Source organism: Thrips palmi, unplaced genomic scaffold (assembly GCF_012932325.1).
Source record: "Thrips palmi isolate BJ-2018 unplaced genomic scaffold, TpBJ-2018v1 HiC_scaffold_1, whole genome shotgun sequence".
Classification (NCBI taxonomy): domain Eukaryota; kingdom Metazoa; phylum Arthropoda; class Insecta; order Thysanoptera; family Thripidae; genus Thrips; species Thrips palmi.
In genome coordinates, this window is record NW_023144620.1 from 4,855,441 (window position 1) to 4,876,868 (window position 21,428).

General features: G+C 64.7%; 2 protein-coding genes across 21 annotated transcripts in view; one reads left to right on the forward strand and one right to left on the reverse strand.

The window, feature by feature from the left end:
* Window positions 1-21,428, reverse strand: part of LOC117642323 (coiled-coil domain-containing protein AGAP005037) — a 113,880-nt gene that overhangs the window by 35,460 nt on the left and 56,992 nt on the right. The window lies entirely within an intron of this gene.
* Window positions 9,596-21,196, forward strand: LOC117642405. Its single transcript, XM_034380576.1, has 6 exons — window positions 9,596-9,798; window positions 15,909-16,443; window positions 16,516-16,730; window positions 16,808-17,069; window positions 18,506-18,706; window positions 18,785-21,196. The coding sequence occupies exons 1-6, from the start codon at window positions 9,739-9,741 to the stop codon at window positions 19,732-19,734; spliced, it is 2,223 nt and encodes a 740-aa protein (XP_034236467.1). The 5' UTR covers window positions 9,596-9,738; the 3' UTR covers window positions 19,735-21,196.

Below are 21,428 nucleotides of genomic sequence, written 5' to 3' on the forward strand. Positions count from 1 at the left end.
GGCAGCGCCGCGGCGCCACGGCCAAGGGATGCGGCGCTGTCTCTCTCGCACTCGCGGCGCGTCCCGTGAGGGTGCGAGAGAGACTCTCGGAATCAGAGGACGAGTCCGCCGCTCAAGCCCTGCTGTGCCAACGCCGAGGAGGCGCCCTGCTCGGCCTGCTCGGCGCACCGTGGCGAAGAGGACCGGCAGGGCGCGGCACGGCGCGGCACGCCCGCCTCGCGGTGTCGAATGGCGCAAGGACGTCGGGCGTCCGGTACCTCCTGCCCCCACCCTTCGCCCTGCCTGGCCCAGCCACCCAGCCCGTGCTCTCGGTCCGTCACACTGGAGTGGCACCAGAGTCATTACCAGAAACATCAGAACATCATCATTTCATAAGGGGCCGTCTGCCTGTCCGTCTGTCTGCCTCTCCGTCTGCCTCTCCGTCCGTGCGCTAGGAGTAATCCCTGCGGTGTGGCAGCCTGGCTGGGTAGCCTGGCCCGCCTCGCCTGCCGGTCCTACGGGACTGCCTATCCGCCAGGCTGTTGGCGGGGCTGAACTCGCGGCCAACACGGAGCCTGGCACACGGACCTCGACCCGGACGCAACGGCACGATTAGAAGCAGCAAAACACGTGGCCCGCTGCACGACAGTTAGATGCACTTCGCGCGGACAGCGCCTGCAGAGCCCTTGTTTACGGTCCCGCTCACACACCCGCACTCACTTACACGCGTACTAGACACACACACACGCACAAACTCGCACACTCACCGGCATCCACGCATTAGAGCCGCGTACTTCACTGTGCAGCACACACTCACACTGACACACTCTCTCACACACACAGATGATGCAAGCCGTCCAATAGAGAGCGACCCGTGATGGGTCGGCTGGGCGCTGCAGGGCGCCGCTACACTGCGAGGCACGCAGGGTGCCGGAAGTCGCAGCCACCCTGCCTGACCGCAACACGGCGCTGACCTGCGAGCGACCTGCCGAGCGACCTGCCGAGCGATTCAGAAAGAGCCCGTCTCGGTCGAGCCTCTTCTTTTTGACAGTGTATAACGACCCAAACTGCACTCGGCGTGTCTCTGGCTGCCTCTGGCTGCCTCTGGCTCCAATTAGTCTCCACCGCCACACGACGTGTCGCTGCGGTGCTTCGCGGTGCTTTCTCCAAACTGCATGGGAACACGACACTGCAAGTCCTTGGCCCCGCCGCGACTTCAAACGACTCAATTAGGCCGCCTTCCTTTGGCAAACAAAATTATTTGGAAATCCTTATTTATATTTTTTACAGTGTAACCGGGTTGTGGCGGTGCTGCTGGCTTTGGCTCGGCTCGGCTGCTGCGGTGTCCAGCGGTTGTAGTGTTCGGCTACAACTCGGTTTAATATTATTCGCACCTCCGCCTGCCAATGAAGAGCCCCTTGTGCAAGGCTGCCGATTGCACGCCGCCCCGCCCCGCCCCAGCGACCAGGCTGGTGGTGTGCCTGGTCTGCTTGGCGAGCGCCGCGGTGTTGGCGAAAAAGACCCATTAAAGTGTCCGAGGGTCCGACCCAAAGAGCCGCCCCGCCCCGCCCCACCCCGCCGCGGGTTCTTTAATGCGGCAGGCCCCGTGCCTCCGTTCCCTTCTCCGTTGTAATTGAGTTTCCGAACACCAGGCGCGCGTCGTTCGCGTTTTCGCCGAACAAACTTTCGATTTAGGCGTCGCGCCGTGGCGCCGTGATAGACGAGGCCCGCCCAGGAAGGCGCGCGGCGCGAGCGGCACAACATTCAGATTCAGATCGACAGCGCACTCCGCCGCGTATCGCGCCTTCGTATTCAGATTGGCGCGGCGTAACACTGATTAATATTTACACGCGTTCAATCAGCTCCGCGCGGAGGGCCGCGGGGGGAGGCTGGAACTGCCGCCGGGGCCGCGGAGTGCTTGTCACAAGCAACGCGGCAAATTTGAACACGAATAGTCACTCCGCCAGAAACGTGAAATATTTTTCACCATGCACGAAAACTCAGATTCACATTCGTCTCACGGGCATCAAGGCGAGCCGAGCCGCGGCACGGCCACCCACCGGGAGAAAGACCGAAGAAAGACAACGTCGTCATCACGCTGAGTGATACACCAACGACCACATCACGCTATCTCTGTCTCTTCCCAAAATTAGCTCGCCTCGCTGCACTTTTTCTTTGCGCTCTCTTGTTGTTGTCGTTGTTGTTGTTTGTTAGTCGTACTTTGATGCTCTTGTTGTTCTTCCCTGAGCCCTGCGTCGCTCCAAACGACGCTCTCCTGCTCCTTCAGGGCTCAGGACACGGCGCGTCTCATCAAGACATCAGGGGATTACTACACTGTCGCAAAGAGAGAGAGAGAGAGAGGACAGAGAAGAAGAGATTTGGCAGACAAACAACATGGTAACATCGCGGCGGTACCAAGTTTCTCTCTGTCTTCCAACAGTGTGAGGCAGAAAATGCGGGTGAATGTGAGCGGCCGGCAAAGGGGCCTGCACTGCAAAGCGGGCCGCCGTCATAACCCATCCCGAATGGAGACGGGGATGGCCGCCGCGGCCAGGCCAGCCACTACACCGCCAGCGCCTGCCAGCCACCGCATGCAGGCCGTGCCGTAGACCGAGAGTCGTTTTCGTCGCGCGGTCTCTCTCGCACCCACACGGGGCGCCCCAAGAGTGCGACGGAGACAGCGACGAAAGCGACTCTCGGAATCAGTCTGCAGGAGGCGATCATGGCCATTTAGGAGATAGGCGCCTGATACCGCCGAGCCGCTTCCCACCGAAGGCGGCAGGGGCGGGGCGTGGCGGGGCGGTGACATAAGCACACATCATTGCGGTGAGGTTCCGTTGCCGGCCGGGCACCGCAGTGCATGTCCCCGCGTCCATCCGAGCCACTTTTCGACGAGGCGGTAGAGTACTCAGTGCTCCCCGGCCGCGGCGGCGCGGCAGCGTTCACGCCACCAATGAATTCCTGAATGAATTAAGCGGCTGGTTGCGAGCAAACTGTCCCACGCGTGCAGGGCTTGCCGAGGGAGCCGTGCGGAGCGGGTAATGCACTGCAACTGGAGCGCACTGGAATCCAATTCGAGGAATTTATGGAATCCATGACGCCAATGGCAAGTTTTCACACACACAAAAAAAGAAGAGTGTGGATTTTGGTTTGAGTTTATGTCACCCCGCTGTGCCCGTCGACGCGTGTCGACACTCGTGTTGCAATTCGCGAGGCCTTGACGAATCGCTTCATACATGGGCTTGGGAGGCAACCGCCAGCCCGACGCAGACGTTCTCCTCGTTGGAAATAAAAATGGCCCCCCGACAGGTGCCAAAGCACCTCGCCGCTGCTCGCCCGGCGCAGGCAGGCTCCAGATCTGACGCCTAGGCCCGCCCCGCCCCGCCCCGCCCCGCCCCGCCCGCCCCGCCCCGCCCCGCCACGCTATCCCGGCATCGATTAATCCGGCGAGGAGCCGATCCAGAATCAGAGCGCCGTGCCTTGCCTCGCCGGCTGAAGCACTTTCACTGCCCCTCCCCGTCAGTCTCCGTCACCGCTGCAAAACTTTTACAGCCAAACGGGTGAGGCTGCTCTGCTCAGCTCTGCTGCTGGGCAGCGAGGGGCGCTGCTGCTGCTTGCTCGCGACCAGTGTGGTGGCAGTGGCCGGGGAGACGGAGGTGTGTCCGCGGCTGTGTCCGGCCAGCGCGTCCAACGCGGCGCCCGACAACAACAACAAGGAAAAGAAATTGGCCTTGCGGGTCGTCGACGCCCTATCTATCTCCGCGCCGACAGCCGACGCGTGGCGATGCACCTCGCCAACCGGTCGACGTGCTCGACGTGGGCCGCGCTTGTCAACGCGGTTCGAAAGCCAGGCCGCGCCTCCAGTGGGAGGAATTACAATGGCACATTTTCGCTCCCTTCCCCGCGTCGGCACAGTGCCACCACACTGCCACACGGGGTCCTTCGCGGCGACGCCGACGCCCACGCCGCACTGCATTGACTCCTCGCCGGCGCCAAAGCCTCGTCCCGAGAGGCACGCCGTCCCTCTCGCACCCTCACGGGACGCCCCGCGAGTGCGAGAGAGACAGAGCGAGAAAGCGCCGCACGGAGTCAGCCCGACTGCTCCTCGTAATTGCCGATGACGCCGGCTGCCCTGCCAAACCGAGACGCCGCCCCGCCCCGCCCCGCCCCGCCCCGCCCCGCCCCGCCCCGCCACGTCGGTAATGGGGGACCAATTAGGTTATCGAGTCTGCCGCGAACGCCCAACAAAAACAACAACAAAAACGGCGCTTGACTGGACTGCACTTACTCCCACACTGCTGTTCACCCCTCTGCATTGCCTCTGCACACCTGCCGACCGGAGCAACGCAAAACTAGGCCGAAAAATTGGCAAGCTCAAGGACCGCCGCGTCCTGTTTCGACACCGCGAGACACACACTACGGCGACAGGGTTTTCTCGTGTTATTTATCTTTTTTCCACGGATCAGCACGGGCAGGTACGTCGCGGGCGAAAGTGCGTCCAAATTCGTTCAACATGCACGAGTACAACGAGTGCGGCGGCATTGTCGTCCTCGGCCGCGCGGCCACGTGCTCGACGTCCAACGAGAGCACGCCGCGGAGTGGGGGCAGGCAAGACCACTGTGCCCCGAAACGTGCGGCCGCGGCAGTCCTTTATGCAGCCCAAGCCAGAGGCACGGCCAAAGGCTCGGCCAAAGGCGCACGACTCCGGAATGTGAGCCTCTTTCCGGGTATCCGGCCGGCCAGCCTGGTTCCAGGTTCCGCCGGAAAGCTCCGGTTACACGCGTGACGTAATGGGATGGACGAGTCGCCACGACGGCGTGCTCTACGCGGCGTGCCCCGCGCGGTGGTGGCCTGGCGGCGCGGCGGTCCACGAGAACGACATCATCATCGCGACCAAACAAACGACGCGGGCCCGGCGCCAGGCAGACCCAGCACGTCCCAGGCCCGTCCACTGCTAAACAGATGATACGCACGACGAACAAAAACATGATGCGCGCGCGTCGCCCGCCCTTTCCGTTTTGTCCTCCCGCCATTTTTGAAACACATTTCGCGCGGCAAAGCAACAACAACAACAACGCGCGCGAAAATATTACGAATGTGGACGGACAGGCGTGCGCGTGATGATGCACGACCCGCGGCCGCCAAAGGTGACGCGGGCATAAATAGCACGCGTGTCACGCGCGCACACACAGACACACACACACACACGCACGCACGCACGCACACTGCGACAGCGACATGCATGGCGCGCGGGGCGGGCGTTCATTGTCCCTTTGTCTAGTGAGGCGACTCCCGGAAATGGGATCACGTCGGCGACAAAAGCGGCGCAACGAGTCGTTTCGGCAATAACCACAATTTTTTCTTTTTTGCATTTTTTCTGTCTCTAAATGGATGGTGAGCAGGCGGCGGCGCTGCTGAAAACGGGGCCAATCAAGAGGCATCCGAGGACGGCGTCGTCGGTGATGCGTCGTCGTTAGGAAGGCAGTAAACGGGGATGCACTGGGAAACGACCCACTCATCCCCGAAAGAGGAAAGGGGGACGAGTGGCACGCATTTTCTGCCCTGCCCTGCCCGGCCCTGCCCGGCCCTGCCCGCACACGCGCTTCCGTTGCGTCGTCGCAGCTTCCCGTCTCGTCTCGCCGTGTACAGCAGTGTTGCTCTTTTCAACAAAAGGCAATAATTACCCTACACTGTAGACTCAGCAGGCTGATTCCTCCCGGGCGGCGCTCTGTCCCTCCCGCACGTGACTCGGAAGTCTGAACGCACCGAGAGTGCCGCGCGAGAGAGACAGCGATGTTCGGAATCACTCTGGAGCGCATTCACAAGTGTAGCAAGTGAAAGCTGTCAAGGCGTGCCGCACGAGGCGGCAAGCGCATGGCGGCAAGCGCATGGCGGCAAGCCCACGGCAGCGAGCGAGGTCCCGTCGTCCCGACGAAAGCCCCGAAGGAGCCGGGCCGAGCGCCGTGGAGGTAGGCAGCACGCAGTCACGCCTCCGCGGCGGGCTGCCTACCCCGAGCCACTGCAGGCGCTCGCCCACAGCTTCAACTTGAACTTGAGAGGCCGGACCGCAATCCATCGTCTGCCATGCCGGGCCGGGCAACAGCCGTATCCTCCACTAATCGAGTGAGCGTCACTCACGCGCCGCGTTCGGCGCGGCGCGGGGCTTAACGCGTGGGCGGTCAGCGCGAGTGCATCAGCGCAGCGGGCTGGTCCCGAGGGTCGCTCCGTCTCCCTCGCACCGGCACGGGACGCTGCGCGAGAGCGAGAGAGACAGAGCGGCTCTCGGAATCGGTCGGCGGACACGAAGGGCCGCTAATGTTTTGACGCGACCCTCGCCGAGCGCGGCCAAAGCGCGGCGGAGTGGCCGACGGGGCAGAGTGGCTGACGTGCCGTGTCGGACACGAGCAGACTAATCGGCTTTCCCGCGCGTTGCTGTCGGCCAGGCCCGGCCCGGCCCGCTGCCATGTAGTCGCACAGCCAGTGCACCGGCCGACGCGCACGCCCTCCACGTGGGAGGAGAGGGAGGGAGAGACCGGAAGGCACTCCGGGCATCTGGCACCTCGGCTTGCACCTGTGCAGCCTGTGCAGCCCATCCGGACGGCGCCGCGGCGCCTGCAGAGCGATTCCGAGCACCGCCTTCGTCGCTCCGTCTCCCTCACCCGTTTGCGGTGCGAGAGAGAGAGAGAGACAGACCGACGGAGGCGCCGCTGTTCGGGATGCTGGGCCCGGACGGAGGAGCCCGGAACAAAGGAGCCTTAAACGCTTTGAGGAGCGGCGCCAGGCCTGGCCAAGCCTGGCCGCGCTGTCCGAGCCGCCCTTTGCCCCCCCGCCCCCCCCCCCCTCTCACTCAGGTGTGGCGGCGGCGGCGGTCGCTTTCACTGAGAGAGGGTTTTAAGCGTGGCCATGCAAAGACGCCGCGCCACCCCCGACGGCCTCATACTGCTGCAGCAGCAACGAACTCGGCGTCGTCCGCGTCGACGGGGACCTCGCGCCGCTCCAGGCAACATGACAAGACCCCCAGGACGGCGGCGGATGCTACACTGTCGCTGTCACGGCACTACAATGGCACTGGCGCGCGCTGGCGGCACGTTCAGACGATCGGGTTCTCCGCCGGCCAGACAGACACGGACCAGGCCAGATGGCAGCAGCGAGGCGAGAATTCTCACATCGCGCAGAGGCGCACACATTAAAGGATCGTAAAACGACACGAGAGCATTCAGCGCTCTGGGAGCTGGGAGCCCAACAAGGAAACATTCACACTTTGTTTGTAGTTTTTCATCTTCCGACCGCGGCTCCGCGGCCGCAGTAAGGGACTACCGATCCGATAGGCAAACCCGACAAAGTAAAACCGCGTAGCAGACAACCCAAAAATAAAACCGGAAACAAAATTACACAGAAATGCAGAAAAAATGAAGAAAGAACCTCTGGGTGGCTCGGCTCCTCTCTCCGCTCCAATCGTTCGAGATTCAGTTCGACGCGCGGGCTCGGGACACCTTTCTCTCTCTTGGCGAGAGGGAAAAGAAACGAGAGTGAGAGAGAGGCGACGCGGCCCTTCACTTCCCCGCTAATGAGCGAGCGGAAACACGGCGATGACGTCACGCGGCAGTGTAGGCACTCGGTGGACGCGACGCGGTCACCGCGGACTAACTGGACCAGCAGACGGACTCTCCGTCCTTCTCGCACCGATGGAGGCCACCGCATGAGTGCGAGAGAGACAGAGCGACGAAAACGACTCTCGGAATCAGTCTGCCGGTGCACCGAGTCATCGGACGTCGTCAGAATCCGGGCTGGACCCGGTTGCAGGCGGCGGTGTTCTGTGCCTCAGTGTCGGACACGGCACGGCAATGCCGTCGGCAAGGCGCTCCACTTGCCCCTACAGTGCAGCTGCCGCCTTGCCGCCTCGCCGCCGCGATTGCCAACTTGCTATTTCTTATTTCTTGGCCCTTCTGGTTGCGCGCGGCGCGCGGCGCGCTGCACTCCGCGTTGCACTTCGAACAGAAAAGCGGGCAGGCCCGTTCCCACACGCCACCGCGCTTGTTGTCCACGCGTGGCGAAATAACGCCTTTTTCGTTTTCAAAAGGTGCATTCAAATTAGTCGTGCCGGAGCCGAACAAACCCGACGCGGAAAACTCTCTCTCTCTCTCCAACACACACGCGTGCAGGGGCGTGCGGCTGACAGTCTGACAGGCTCTCGACAGCCCAGCGCAGGCACAGGCAGGCTGGCCGATTGAAAGAGAGCGCGGCAACGAGTAAAACCCAGCTTCCCGAAATAACCACCGGTTGCCGCACTGTGCGCGCTGCGCGGCGCTGCGGCCAGTGTAGGCACGATTAGTCAGGCAGGCGGAAACGCGATGCGGCATGGCCGCTTTGCAGTGCAGCAGACGGCGTGGACCGCGAGGCACACACTCAGCGCCAACACTTGCACTTCTTCCCAAACGATCGAGTCAGTCTTCGCGGCGGCAGCCCTGCCTCTCACGAGGGATTACCCCGCTTCACGTCAGCACCACCGCAGTGCGCGGCCAGCTCATCGCGAACAAAAGCAGACGACGGCGATTCAAAGTTCGCTCCTCGGTCACGGTCGCGCTGGCGCAACCGCCCGCAGCACGTGCTCCAGGAGTTCCAGGAGCGACAATGCAGCAATGCGGCGCGCCGGGTGAAAAATGACCGAGCGATAAACAAGTCCTCCAGAGACGCGTTCGAGCGGTCGATCGCCGAGGTCGCGGCGTTTGCCCAACGGCTGTCTGTGTCCGACGACCATTGTAGTGGCACTCGCGGCCGCGCAGACACACACTCCGACCCGCTGGCCGCTGGGCATGAGGCCCGGGAGCCAAATTGGACACTCCTTTGCAAAAGCAGCGGGTCGGAGGGTCGGAGCCTTGAGGCTGCCCGCTCGGTTCACGTAGCGAGGGGCGGGCACCGCGAGCAGGGCGCGGCGTGGCGAAGCGCCACAAGTCCATCTCCCATCCAGAGCGCCACCCGATTCGGCTCGGCGTTACACACGGCGTCTTGGCTCATCCCCGAGCCGAACCGGGCAATCCCAGGCAAAATTAGAAAGACGAAAGAAGGTTTGTCTGACTAATTATTGTTTAGGCCGCCTGGCGGGTAGGCAGTCCCGTCGAGGTGGAGTGAGCTGCGGACGTGCCTAGCCACAAGGCGCTCCGCGGATCCGCTTGTCAGTGTACTGCGGTGCTCTTCCTCTGCCTCTCGCCTGCAGTGTCGTGGATCCGAAACCGCCGCCGGCGTCGCTGACGTGCCGCCGCTGCCGTGCGAACTGGGCTGATCCCCAAATTCCAGACGCGCGCGCGCTCACGCACTGCGACGCACGCACGCCTGTTGCGTCCTCTAGTGTCACGCCGATGGACCGGTGCGGCTGTTACGCCCGACCACGCCCCGCCGCGCCACGCCGCGCCACCAGCCCCAAACGTTATGCACATCTCCCTCTCTCTTCCAGTGGCGACTGGCCGTTCGGGGCTCCGGGCGCGGCGGGGCGCGGCGGGACGGGGTGGGGCCGCCGCGGGGCGCGGTGGGGGCAGACAGGTAGGCAGGCTGGGCCTTCGTCGGGCCGGGCAGGCGGGCAGGCCGTAGGCAGTCTCCACACAGACGCGCATCAAGCAGCCCGAGCAGCGCGTGCCGCCGGCAGCAGTCTCCGTGTCTCCCCGGCCACGTGGTCGAGTGCGCGCGTGCGGTGTGCGTGCAGCAGTGCGAGCGGCAGTGTGCTATGAGTGGATACCTTCCTCCCGCAACGACTGCAACGACAGCATGAGCCAAGAGCGAGTCGCCCCCGCCAAGACGACGAGGACCACGAGGATGAGGAGAAAAGTGAGTTTGGCGCGCTTTTTTCGCTGTGCGCGGGAGATTCAAACGCAGCGCGGCGAGCCGAAGCCAGTGCCTTCGAACTTGCCGCCAAAATGGTCAGGGTGGAGCAGCCAACGGGAAGACGCCACACCACGCCGTCAGCCCGCCAGAGCCGCCGACCGTGCCGCCGAACGTGCGCAGGGAAGTCCGCCGGCAGCGCGGCGGCGCGGCGGGAAGTATCAACAAAAGGCTAGCAAGGCGATGGCCATCTCGGGGCGACGCAACGCCGGCGGCCAGGACGGCGGCCAGGACGCGGGGCGGGACCAGGGACCGCCCCGCCGGAAATATCGGCAAACACAATCGAAAGAAGAGGGGGAACGAAAACGACCGCGTAAAAAAGGGGAAAAATATGGAGCAATTCGGAAGTGGTTTCGCTGTGGCCACACGCACAGTGTACATGGCGGCGTGTGTGCTGCACCGCTCTGCTCCGCTGCGGACACGCTGCGTTCCGCCTGCCCCTCCCCTGCCGTGCACTTCCTTGCAACAAACAGTAACAACGCCGCGTGCTGCGGGACGTCGAGGAGGACCCATTGGATAATAAGGCACTCCTGCGTCGTCGCGGACGTGCTAATGCCGCCAAACGAGAGGAGACGCCCGGAGTGCGATGCCGGAGTGTGCCGCGCCGTGCCGCCGACTTGGCCCGGCCGGCGAACTTGGCGAACTAACTCCCGAGAGGGGCGCGGCCCGGCGCGGCCCCGCGCGGCGAGTCGGGGAGAGGCACCTGACGAGGCGCACGGTGATAAGGACGCCGACGACGGCGTCGCGGGGGGCGACAGCGTGCGACGGGCGGCGAGAAGACAGGTGTTACCGCCGACGCCCGCCACGCCCCGCCACCGCGTCGCCGTCGTCGGCATCGTCCAGGAGAGGGAACACCCGGCCGGACTTTCACCCGACGCCGCACTGGCGCGGCGCGGCGCGGTCGCGTCACGAGTGATGTGGCGATACGAGGCATGGTCCCGCCTGAAGGCCGCTGCCGGGGACGCCGGGCCGCGCTTCGTTCGGCGGGAAGGGCCGCGGCTTGACGGGGACCTCGACCTCTGGGCGGCGCACTTCGGGGACAGGCTGAACCCCGCGGAGCCGCGGCAACTATCCTGAAACACGGTCTCCACCGCGTCGGATGGCGAATGGCCGCGAACGACCGCGAATGGCGGCAACTCCGAGTCCGCAGCCCGCCTCCGGATGCACCGTGTCCTTCCTTCCGGTCTTCCGGGCCTGCAGGACGCTCTGCAGGACGCTCCGCGCGCTCTGCGGGCTAACTTCGGCTCCACTCGAGAGGAGAGAGGCGCGCGGCGCGGGGAGAGGAGGGAGGGAAGGGGGGCGGGGATGAACGTCGGCGGCTTTGGACTGCAGCCAAATGACATAATCCACTCAACCGGCAGGAGTCCCTCCGGATGCGGCCGGGGACCACCGAGCTACTTGACGTGACCTTCGTTCCGGACTTCGCACCTCTTTTCACTCAAAAAACGGAAACAAAAGTCGACCGATGGCAAAAGTAGTCGAGTCATGATCGCGAGTGTTACCCAACAACGCGACTTGTAGAGTAGGGCACGCGCGGACCGGAGCGGGAAAACGGAATAGAAAACGGACAGGCCTGCTTGACGCGTCGTCGTCGTCGGAAGGAAGGAAGGGAATGTTTTGGAGTGGAAGGGGGCGGGGAGGGGGAGGGGGAGCAGCTTTTCCGGTTCCAGTGCCGGCCACCGCGGTCGAAGCTGTAATGAATCAATCGGCGCGGGAAAAGATGACCAGGTTTCGCGCGGACCTCCGTCCGTAACCCACACTGCGAAAAGCAGCAACAACAAGAAACCCTTACTTTTGCCACGTCTCAGTATCGGCTGCTGGCCCGGCAATCGCTGCTTGTTTGCTCGAGTTCCGTTGCGTTTCCTCCTCCCCGCCGGCTTTGTTTGCGGTCGGGCCCAGTGGGGCCGGCCGCCACTTTGCTGCCGTTATGCCCCTATAATGAGCGTGTAATGGTCGTGCAGGCACTGCACTGGGCCTGCACTGGGCAGCCAGACGCATTGCGCATTGCCAAGCAGTTCCTCACGAGCCAGCCCGCGAGTTGACCGTCCACGCATAACAACTATCGGAGGGGAAGGGGGAGGGAAAAGGAAAGCATCACTCAAACGCAAAAAAAAGAGACAGTCCCGGTGCGTTCGGTACTCGGCTACTTCACGCAGAGCTGCTGGGGCCGAAAGGAAAATGGCATCGCGAGCAGAAGACCAGAAAGTGAAAAGAAATAAAAGTAATAAGGTAAAACGCCTTAAAATAAGCAGGCTCCGCGCCACACATCCGCGCTATTAAAACCACGCCTCCGTGACCACGCCCCGCCGTGGAGCCTGTAGAATGACAGAGGAGTGCGGCGGCGGTGTCGAGGATTGAGAGAGACGGGGGGGGGGTCGTTCCAGCCAGTGCATTCCGCGCGGGAACGGCGGCGACGGCGCCACTGTAGTGCGGCTAGGCGCCACGGCGGCTCACTGACCCAGTCAATGCGGCGGCCCGGCCCACGGTAGCGCCTAGCTCGGCCTAGCCGCGTCTGGCTGCGGTTAGCACGCCTGCCCGCGGCGGTGGGATGAGTCAACGCACGCACACTCACGCAGCCAGCGCACACACACACAGCACGCACGCCACATCGCCATCGGCAATTAAAATATTGGACGCAACGCACGGCGCTACTCCACGCTGACACGAGGAGTACCCGCGGCGACTCCGAGTGCGTTTCCCGGCCGTTCGCGGCGCGGCAGGCGGCAGGGCTCGGGCGTTGCGAGACGCCGTGACGGCCAGCCCCCCTACGTGTAGGAAGAGCGACCGTCGGCCGCCTCGCCGGAGCGCTGGGCAGGCAGGGCAGGCAGGGCAGGCGATCCAGTTCCCCAATTCGGGTGGTTCCTACTCGTGCGTGGCGGGCGATGACGCGAAAAAGGCGGGGAGGGAAGGCGAAAGAGATTAAAATGGCGTGCTTTTCGTCCACCTTTTGCATAACGCGGCTTGTTCCCTCATAGCGCAGTGATTCCCGCGTTGGCAGGGAGCCCGCTCCGAGTCCCGGCCCGGCCCGGCCCGGTCCGCAGCGCATCGCCCAGATCTCGAAAGGAGCCGTTTTCTACTCACGCGCAACCGAGCGCCTCGCCGTGGGAACGCGGGCCGTGAGGCGGCAGCAGGCGGCAGGCTGCGGTGCCGGTGGGCGACGCGGATTATTCGCAGTGGCGGTCCGAAGGGAAAGGAAAAGCCATCGATGACCACCGCCCATTGCCCAACGCGGCCGGGGACCTTTCCAGTGTGCCCGACTTTGCCTGCCTGCGTATGGTCGCCGTCGTGGACGAGTAGCAAAAGAGGCTCGGGCGCGGCTCCGCACTCCTCGTCAGCGACCAGCTGCAGTGCAGTGCAGCGGAAGTCCGTGGAGGAAGTCCGTCCGGACGACGCAGCGCTGCGGTGGCGTGCGTTGCGTCCGGTCCGGGGGCGGGTCGGCCGCCGTCCTCAGGCGGGTTAGGTTAGGCTGGGCTCGGCCGGTGGCGGTTCTCGAAATATTTTTCCATGGCCCCTAAGGTTGGAGAATCACTCAGCTGGGCTCGGCGAGGCGTGGCTGGCCGCACCGCGCACGTGTGCCGGTCCGAAATCACTTTCGCACCGCGACAGGGCTGCCAGGGCCGCTCGCAAATCGGTGCGCGGCGCGTCGTAAATTCAGCCAACAACAACGCCAATGCCGCCACGCCACCGTAATGCAGGCAAGTGGCTGCGGTTTTGAGATGGCGAAAAACGGCAGCGAAATAATGACCGCCAGTTTACGACTTTGGTCGGATCGAGCGCGCCGCGGTCGGCGAACAAGGCGCCAAAGGGCAGCGGTGGCGTGGGCGGGGCGGGCCCTTAGGGGTTTGTGGTGGGCGCACAGCGCGGTCAACAAGGCCGAACAGTTGAAGAAGGCAACGACCACGCCGTCGGCGATGGCAGGGCCACGGCGCCTGGCGCGTAGGCAGTCCCGTCGAGCTGAGGAGACTTGCGGGCCGGCCTACCCGCCATTACCATTACCATTAAGGGCTAGACCACACATGATCGTATGCCATTTCGGGCCCAGGCGCTCCGCCCCTCGTCCCCGCAGTCGCCGCCCCGGCTCCTCCACTGTGAAAGGCCGGGCGGGGTCGCGGGCGTTGATCTATCGAGGTCCCCGGCCTGCGACAAAAGCGGCGCGCTTTGGCCCGGCCTCCGGCCTCCTTCCTCCAGGCCGCCGGGGCGGTCTCCAGTCTCTCCAGTCTCTCCAGTCTCTCCAGTCACCGGGCGCCGCAAAGCCGCGCAAAGTGCCTCCGATCTCCGGTGCCGTGATGGATGGGTATAAAATGAAATTGACGCCGAAAGGGCCGACCGATGAGCGGCCACGCAGATTGCGCGATCCAAACTTGCAGACTCACTCCACTCCACTCCACTGGGCGAGCTCGGCCCAGCGTGGACCAGCAGCGCGAAAGGCCGAAAGGCGGCCACAAAGGGACAGTGGATCCCCGGCCGGCTGCGGCTGTGCGGCCGGCCGGCCAGCCGGGCAGTTATCCCGACAGGATCACCCGCCGGCCGGCCGCACAGCCGGGCTGGACCGCCGCGACCCGTCTGCCCGCCGTTTTGGCGGCGTGTTACGTCACGGCGTTACGTGGTAGTAAAACAAGGGGGTGCGCGGTACTAAAGCAAGGGCGGTGAGGTCGGGCGCGGCCCGGCGAGAGGCTATCCGTCTGGCCCACCGGCAGGCCACCCGACCACGCCCCTCGCTCAAAGGGCCGGCCAACCTGCGACGAGGCTAGCGACGGGGCGCAGAGGACAGGGCCTGGCCGAGCTTTGCCAGGAACAGATGTTCCAGTTAGTTGGCGGCCGGGGCCGTGCTGCAGCACGCTGGGCCTCGGGGAAGAAGAAGGAGAAGAAGAGAGAGGGATCGAGATGACGTACACGCCAGAGCTTACATCACATGCAAATGCGTGACAATAACACCCTGCATAACGACTGCATTACTACACCGTGAGCCCTTCGCACTCGCACGTCGGCCGTCTCATCACACCCCGACCGCCACGGCACGGCACGCCGAGCCCGCGGCACTGGCTGGAACTCGGAACGACGCGCCGGTCGGTTCACAGCGCTGTACCGCGGCTTGCTTCTCAGTGAGTTTGTTTGAACGACGTCCCCTCCCTCCCCCCGCCCCCTGGCCCTGTCCGCCCCAATCTCCGATAGTGTCATATCAAGACGATTGGGGTACGCCGTCGGTAATCTCCAAGCCGAGGGCAGCAACGGCAGCGGGGCGGGGAGGAGCGGCGGGCGGACGTTGTTAAGGGAGCCATTATGTTCCGGGAGCAGGCGATGAGTTTGGGCGAGCAGGTCCCGTGGGGTGAGGCTGCCTGGCTGCCTGGCACGGCGGGTGAGGTGATCCCGGCCGTAGCCAGACGGGCAGTGTCTAGACGCCCGACCCGGACGGAACCCAACGAACCAATCGGCCTGCAGTCTCGAGTCCGCAGTCGGGCTGTGAATCGGACTGGCCAAACAGAGAGTCCGCACACGCGGAGCGGAGGACCGAGCCGGACGAGGGCAGCGACTCCTACACCACCGACCGCGCGGAGCGGGGAGCACGGCGAACAAGGCGAAGTAGCGTGCGGGGCGGGGCGGGGCGGGGTGAGCAAACTGGCGAAAACCTTCCGTCAAAGTAGTGCGCGCTTCGGCACAAAGGACGCCTTGTACCCGCGGCGCTGGCGCTCTGGCCGCGACCACCCACCCTCCGACCTCAGGGCCTCCGGGGCGGGCGGAGCGGCGGGGGGATTCCGGATCCTGGCGCGGCATGAAATATGCAGGAGCCGTTCGCCGCGCGGCCATGCACTGGCATGGCGTGGCCTGGCATGGCGCGGCGGAGCGACGCCGTGCCGCCTCGTACCGCCGCTACCACTGCAACTAGTACGACTACCAGGACCGCCAGCTTTCTGTCCCCCCTTCCAGTGTAGCGCCGCCTGGGGCACAGTCATAACAGCCGCAGCAAATCAGCCATCGGCAAAACATGTCCGCACCGCGTGTGCATTGGCCTGGCCGATCCACCGCTGACGGACTCACAACGTGTTGTGTTCCCGCAGGAGCTCGCCGCGCTGGCGCTGCTGGTGGTGCTGCAGACCGCCAGCGCCGCGTCCGACGGCTGGACCCCCATCATCCCGGAGGGCGTCCCCGGGTCGTCGGGGTCGTCGTCGCATGGCGGCAGGCACGCCCTGGCCGTGGAGCCCGGCCTGCCCGGCTCGCTGGCGGCCAGCTTGTCCAGCCTCAGCTCCAGCCTGGGCGCCAGCAGCTACCACAGCCACGTGGACCACGTGGTGGGCCATAGCCACGTGTTCAGGCCGAGGCCCAGCAAGCACCACGCCGCGCCGTCCCCGCTGCCCTCCATCGGGCCCTCGCCCGACTTCCCCAAGGACTTCCTCGGGACGAGCCTCGGGCCCCAGCACCCCGCCGGCGACCACGGCGACACCTGCTCGCTGTACAAGGCCGCCATGACGCAGGACCTCTACTTCCAGTACATCCAGTACAAGGTGCACATGCCGGACCTCAAGGAGTTCACGCTCTGCATGTGGCACAAGTTCTACAACCACTCCAGTGACCACCCCCTGTTCTCCTACGCCAGTGAGTAGCCCCGTCTGCGGACGTTGAAGCTGTGTGTGGCACGCTTGCTGACGACACGGTGCTTGTTTCCAGTCCACGACACCCCGCGGGCCATCCTCTCCTGGGTGTCGGCCACGGACAGGTCCACGTACTTCTCCATGTCGGTGGACGGCCACACGCTGTTCCGCCTCAACTACCCGCTGCGCCTGAACCGCTGGTACCACTCGTGCCAGTCCTGGAACGGGCGGACGGGCGAGTGGCAGGTGTGGGTCAACGCGGAGCGCGTCGGCAGGGGCTTCCACAACCTGGTGAGTGTCAGCAGCGGGAACAAAAAGATGCGGCGATGGGTTTTCGAACCGCGGTCTGACGCGCGACTCTCTTCCAGCTCGTGAACCACGTCATCAAGGGCGGCGGCGTGGCCATCACGGGCCAGGAGCAGCGGCAGTACGGCGGCGGCTTCCTGGAGGGCGAGGGCGCGCCCAAGGGGGCCGGCGGCATGCTTGGGGAGATCACGCAGCTGCAGATGTACACCGTGGCGCTGACGGCCGGCAAGGCGTACCGCGACCACAAGCACCACCACGGCAACTACGCCGGCGAGCCCGGCCAGGCGCAGAGGACCACCACCACCACGCCCGCGCCCATGCCAGGTGAGTCCGCCACGCAACGCCGTGGCCGCGCACTATCATTCCACCCTTGCGATTGCTGTGACTATTCAGCCTTCGGCCAGACCGTGTAAGTTGCTGGGACGACTCGGGCGGACCCTCGCAGGAAATCAGCTCCACGGCGCCGCAAATTGAGCCATTTTAGAGCCGGCGGGGAACAACCGACCCCGCAACCGGCAGCCGGCGTGACTGCCGTGTGGCATGCTCACAGTCGCCGCAACAGCACCACGCCACAGCGCCCCGGCTTTGACGACCTCCCAACACCAGTCCTTTGGTCCGCCGTTACTCCGCCACACTGCAATGCTGGGCAGCAGGGACGGACACCCATGGCGTTTCCCTGCATTCCTCTCGGAACGCGAACAGACTCCCCGGGCAAGGCCGTCCGTCCGGCAACTTGGACGAGTTGGAGGCCGTTAACGACGCCGTCCTCGCTCCCCTGGGCAACCCCTACCCAATTTTACGCGCCTTCGTTTCGAACGTGCGGCGCCGAGGCGTCGAGGCGCCACCCCCCGGCGATACCCCGCATTACAACGATTGGGTAACGGTATCACGTCACCGCGGCGTCGTCCCGGCGTCCCGGCGTCCCGTCGTTACGGCGAGGACATGGCGCAGCCTCGCTGCCTCGCAGTTCCGGAGCGCTAACAACCCCGCCGGCCCACTCACTGCCTTCCAGAGACACGACGGTCCTCGGCGCGGTGCGGCGCGGCGCTCACCTCCGAGGGGTGGGACGAAGAAGAGAGAGTGCCGGGCCGCGGGCCGGCCGCCGGGCTGGGCCAAGTCGGGCACGGCGCGGCACGGCGCGGCACGGCGCGCGGACGTGAGCGGAATTAATTTGTATTATTCCGCGGACCCGGCCGGCCCCGCTTGATGTAGAGCCTCGCTGTGCTGGTGGCCTCCCCCCGCCCGCCGCCCCGCCACGCCACGGGATGAAAAATTTACGGTTCCGTCTCAATTGGCCTAGGCGACGCGGCGGGGGGAATATCAGTGTCTCGGGCGAGGCCGCCCTTCGCCCTTCGCCTCCCCCTTCCCCACCAGGCCGACGTCTTCCTTTATCTGGGCGGCGATTCGGGCCGCGCGCTGCGCCGGCTGCAGGGTGTTGGCGCCACGGAGCCCCGCCGCCCCCGTGGCCGCCCCCTTGGCCGCCCGGATTGCGGCTTTCGGGCAAACAACTCGATTACGCGGCGATGCGGCGCGCCCTGCCTCGCCCCGCCACGCTGGCGGCGGCCGAAATGAAAATTCCTAATCCGGCGGAATGCGGCGTCAAAACTGCGCCTCGGGGGGCTGCTTCTGCACTGCTTGGCGCCTCGCGCTTCGCACCTGCGGCGCACGCGTGTTTATCGACCTCCGTCGGCAGTCGGCAGCCTCCATGGAATGTTTTTCCCGCGGTCCAGTCCTAACACACTCTCTCTGTCTGTCTGCAGAAACGACGCCCGTCAACCCGTACGCGCCCTTCATCACCAACGGCCAGCTCACGCCGCAGCTGCCCATCTTCGAGCTGTCCGCGTTCCGCAAGAACATCCCCATGCCGCCCGGTATGGAGGACGCGCAGGCCTCCAACGCGCAGGCCTCGCCGTCCGCCGCGCCCACGGCCGGCGCCATGCTGGACCTCAGCCAGCTGCTCGGCGGCGGCCTCGGCGGCGGGCTCAGCAGCCTCGGCGCCATCGGCATGTCCCCCGTGGGCATGTCGCCCTCCGTGGGCCCCGCCGTGTCCTACCTGCACATGTCCCCCACGGCCGGCGGCGCGTCCGTGCGCATCCCCCTGCTCACGCACTCGCGGCCCGCGCTCGACCTGGACCCCCAGCAGCACTACCTGTTCAAGCGCGACGACACCGTCAAGGGCGCGGACCAGCCCGACGACCCCGCCAAGAAGCAGGAGAAGCGCGACACCGCGGCCGCCACCGACGACAAGGACGCCGTCGTGGAGGCTGAGGACAAGAAGCCCGAGCCCACCGTCGCCACCAAGGTGAAGCGCTCCGCTGATCCGGCTGCCCGCGCGGATGACGACGAGGCCAAGCAGGCCGAGGTCCTGGCGGCCGAGGTGGAGCCCCAGCGACTGTCCGGCAAGCACGCCAAGCGCGAGAGCAAGCGCCTGCTCAAGAGCGCCGCCAAGCCGACGTCCGCCACCGCGCCCCAGCCCGCCGACGAGGCCGTCGACATCAAGCCGTCGTCGCAGACCAAGCGCGAGACCGACGACGAGGTGGTGAGCGACACCAAGAAGAAGAGGCAGACCATCTCGCTGCACGGCGGCCCCATCGACCTGGGCGGCGACATCGACACCAGCCTGCTGAGCCAGGGCCTGAGCGGGCTGCTGCCGCACGGCGAGTTCCTGGGCGCGGGCGGCGCCACGCCCGGCCCGCTCGCCTACGTCGAGTTCCACGGCAACAACCACCAGCAGCTGCTGTCGCTGCCGCAGCCCAGCAAGATGCCGCAGGCGGTGGCGCAGGCCGGGCCCCCGGGACCGCCGCCCAAGCCGCTCAAGCGCGAGAACGAACCCGCCGAGGGCGAGGTGATGGCCGTCATGGCCATGTGCTCGGGCTGCGCGCCGGACCCCTTCGCCAAGGTGAACGTCATCTCGTGGCAGGGCACCCCCAAGAAGCTCTACTCCGGCGTGCACTACGTGCCGGCCAAGCCCGTCTGCCGCAAGTTCTGAGGTGCCAGGACGTCCTGGGCGGTCCCGGAGCGCCGTCTTGCCTCCCGGCTAGGATGAGGCCGCCGCCGACAGCCAGGAAGCGCCGCCAAGCACCGCGGAGCTGCGACGCGCACGGACACAATGCGTCGTGAGACCTCCCGGTCGATGCTATCCGTATCGGGGAGCCGTCCCGACGGGGAGGACCAGGGCCGCTCGCGGAAGGGCCGGCGCCGAGATGGCCTCGATGACGGCACGGCCGGGCACGGCGGCCTGCTGCACGCCGGACGCCAAACAGTGGGCCACTCGACCTGGCCGACCTCCTTCCGCCTTTACGGCTGGCTTGCTTGGCTTCGCGGAAGAGCGGGGCGAGCGAGGCGAGAAGCAGCGCCGCCCCCGTCCCGAATTAGCAACACTGTAAACAGGGCCGTCTGGACTGTCGGGCGCATCGCTGGCGCATCGCTGGACTCGGCCCCGCGGCCTACGGGCCGACCAAAGGCCAAACAAACGTGGCGCGCCCATTTCGAGGGAAGGCGAGCCGCGCCGCGAGCCGCGGAAGACGACGACGATCGAAGTTAGCCAAAGAACTAATCTTGTATTGTTACCACCCCAACGACGCCTCGACGCAAACCCCACCCCGCCATCGGCTTGGAGTATCCACCGCGACGACCAGCCCACTAATGTACCAGTGTGTGAACGCGCCATAGGACAGACACGAACCGCGACGACCCCACTTCTGCTCAAAATGTAGTAAACGCGTGTGAATGTGTGTGTATGTGTATGTATGCGCGTGACTGAGTGTGTGTGTGTGCGTGAGGGACACGTTCGATGCAGTGTAGGAACGGGGTGCACGTCGCTGCCGACAGGAAATGTGCCGCCGTCTTGCCGCGAGGAAGACGAATCGCCCGAAATCAGTGGCGGCGGCGACGCGGCGGCGTGGCGTGGGGTGTTTTCCCTTTCCCCACTCTGTATCTGCCGTGCCGTGCCGTGCCGTGCCGTGCCCCTTCACTCCGCCGCGAGGCGCGCGGCACGGCACGCCACGCCACGGACTGCCAACTCAGGAGACAACCAACTCCACTTTGTGATGTAACTTAATTTAAATGCATGTTGTACAGTTTACTGTTTAAATGGCGGCGACGAAACCAGCAGTAGTCGCTGCCAGCCCTTTGATGTTAAAGCGCCTTAAGAGTGTTTTTTATTGTTTTTATTATATTATATATTGAAACGTACCATCGTGTATCCACTTCGTTTAGTAGTATACCGTGTACGATCGAGTGTATGTATGTGTTGAGATTATTTTTTTGTATGTAAAAAGAAAAACATAATAATAATAATAAAAGAGCAGGGGGCGTATTTTTTGTACAAAGGCGTTTTAATTCCCGAATTCTCGGTACCAAAAGGACCTGAGACTGCCAACATGGCAAACAACTTTGCAAGTCGTACAGACAATCTAATCACAGTGCTGCGACCACCCGCCGCATCCAGGAACTGCGAGCAGAGTCCCGAGAAAAGGATAAAGTATGGGCAGCACTACCCAAACAGAAGAGTAAGAGAGAGACAGAGGAGGAGCACTCCCGACACATTAGTCACAATTGGGGGCGGTCGAGGTGGAACGGGTGTCGGAGGCGTCCTCCTAGTGGGCCAGCGGCTGGCTGGCTGCCGTTTGTCCGGGCGGCGGGCGCTGGGTTGCCTGCCTGGCTGCCTGCCTGCCTGGCTGC

Coding starts and splice junctions, on each gene's coding strand:
- LOC117642405 (XM_034380576.1), top strand. CDS start 9,739: ATGAGCCAAGAGCGAGTCGCCCCCGCCAAGACGACGAGGACCACGAGG. Junction 16,444..16,515: donor CCCCCTGTTCTCCTACGCCA/GTGAGTAGCCCC, acceptor GCTTGTTTCCAG/TCCACGACACCCCGCGGGCC. Junction 16,731..16,807: donor GCAGGGGCTTCCACAACCTG/GTGAGTGTCAGC, acceptor ACTCTCTTCCAG/CTCGTGAACCACGTCATCAA.